Source organism: Cebus imitator, unplaced genomic scaffold, assembly GCF_001604975.1.
Source record: "Cebus imitator isolate Cc_AM_T3 unplaced genomic scaffold, Cebus_imitator-1.0 Scaffold944, whole genome shotgun sequence".
Lineage (NCBI taxonomy): Eukaryota > Metazoa > Chordata > Mammalia > Primates > Cebidae > Cebus > Cebus imitator.
Genome location: NW_016108259.1, coordinates 236,520 through 238,309, shown reverse-complemented (window position 1 = coordinate 238,309; position 1,790 = coordinate 236,520). Strand labels below are relative to the sequence as shown.

Genomic DNA, 1,790 nt, shown 5'->3' with positions numbered 1-1,790 from the left:
TGGTCACCATTGGACTACTTTGCATCTCTAGTCTCTGTTTCTTTAACTTCCAAAGGAAGTTAGCATTTTCCTTGCATGGGTGCTGAGGATTAAATGAGATGATGCGTGGCACACTTGGCAGATGGTGGTCAGCTCCCTCTGCTTTTCCACCAGTCAGTCACCTACAGTTTAAATGGTGGAAGGAAGGACGTGAGACTTTAGGCTGGGGTAGGAGGCATGGGGTTCTAGGCAAGGGAGGTAGTCTCTTAGGCTGGAGCCAGGGGCCAGGCGTGTGGGCAGGCCACCTTCCTCTGTGGTCCCTCCCAGACCCCCTTATGCTCTTGGTTTCCCCACCTTCGGATTCCTTTGGACCCTCACCCCTTCAGGGAGCCAGTGGTCAGACACCTTCATGACTGACAGGTGCACTCTCTGAGGCCCCAAGGGAAGGGGCTGCACTCCACCTCCCTGCCCTGTCTGCCCTGTGTATTCCCCTACAAGAATGCTCCCCCCTTGCCTTCAGGTACCATCCCTGAACCCTGCTGGAGCCGGTGCCCAGAAGGAGCAGGCACAGCTCTGTGAGCAGCTCCAGAAACAACAGGTGTGCTGCCAGGACCACGCTCACCTGGTGGCCTTGGCCCTTAAGGAGCCAGAGGCAGCGGCCGCGGCCACAGGAACTGGGAGTGAGTGTGGGTGTGGGGAGACCCAGCGGGCCCTGCAGGAAGCCATCAACAAGCTGCAAGTGAGTGAGTCCTGGCAGGGACCATGAAGGGTGGGGAGGGACAGGTCGCTGCCGAGATGTGACCCCATTATTTTGGCTCCAGAGAGACTTCATCGACATTGTGAAGGAGAATGCGGACCTCAAGGAGCGGGTGGAAAAACTAGAACTCGGACTCATCCAGCTCTCTGGAGAGAGAGACATGATAAGTCAGCAGGAGGCCAGGGCAGGGCAGGGGGAGCTGCAGGGTGCTGGGAGGGGACCCAGTGTCTGAGCCTGTCCTCCCGCAGGAAAGTCCATCAAACCAAATGACCGTCAGAGGGCAGTGGCCAAGACCCAGCACCAGAAGAAGAATGATGTTAGTATGCTGTCCAAGGCCGAGGAGGGGATGAAGGTAAGGTGTACAACATCTCTACAGGGGTGAGGGGGATGGGGGTGGTCATGAGCCTGGGTGCCGGCACTGGCATGGCAGCTGAGCACCCCTATCTCCAGGTGAAGCTGCTGGAGCTGCAAGGGCCAGTGATGCAGCTTATGATCGACCACGAGGTCCAGCACCCGGCTAATGAGTCCACTCCAGGGGCCCCAGCCCCCCAGGAGCTTGGTGCTGCTGACAAGGATGGTGAGAAGAGCCCTCAGGCGGGGTGGGCAGGCAGGACCAGGGGAGGCTGGCACTGTGCTCAGATCCCCACCTCCCTCTCTCCAAAGAATTTTATGAGATGAGCCTGGATGATGACAATGACAACCTAGAGCCTGCAGGAGGGAGAGTACACCACAACCCCACTGCACAGCAGATGGCGCATGGCTTTGTGAGCTGTGGGGTGGCCAGCAACACCGACCCTTGGGTAGCAGTCCCTCCATGCCATGCTTTTACCGGGTTGCAGCGAAGGAGGAAGTAAACATCACCAACAGCTAAGAGCTGCCCAAGAAATTTACAAAGGAACAAAGTTATAGGGTTAGTCTACATGTTACTTTATTTGAATGTTAGAGCCACGCATGATGATTTCTGTTTCTAATTTATAGTTTATTTGTAAAAAAGGAGAGTGGGTCTTCGTGTGGCTTTCACTGATGTCCACTCTGGCATCCTTTAGAATTTTTC

The 1,790-nt window shown here is 55.8% G+C and overlaps 1 protein-coding gene across 1 annotated transcript; it reads left to right on the top strand.

Moving 5' to 3' along the window:
- Nucleotides 1-478: 478 nt before the first annotated feature.
- LOC108298364 (golgin subfamily A member 2-like) lies at nucleotides 479-1,590 on the top strand. The gene is made up of 5 exons (XM_037735757.1): nucleotides 479-718; nucleotides 801-903; nucleotides 985-1,088; nucleotides 1,187-1,313; nucleotides 1,400-1,590. Exons 1-5 carry the CDS (start codon nucleotides 479-481, stop codon nucleotides 1,588-1,590), a joined length of 765 nt encoding a protein of 254 aa, XP_037591685.1.
- Nucleotides 1,591-1,790: the final 200 nt, after the last annotated feature.

Bases quoted from the DNA above. Each gene is read 5' to 3' on its own strand.
- LOC108298364 (XM_037735757.1), top strand. From the start codon at position 479: ATGCTCCCCCCTTGCCTTCAGGTACCATCCCTGAACCCTGCTGGAGCC. The intron at 719-800 runs GTGAGTGAGTCC...TTTTGGCTCCAG, and splicing joins AAGCCATCAACAAGCTGCAA to AGAGACTTCATCGACATTGT. The intron at 904-984 runs GTCAGCAGGAGG...GTCCTCCCGCAG, and splicing joins TGGAGAGAGAGACATGATAA to GAAAGTCCATCAAACCAAAT.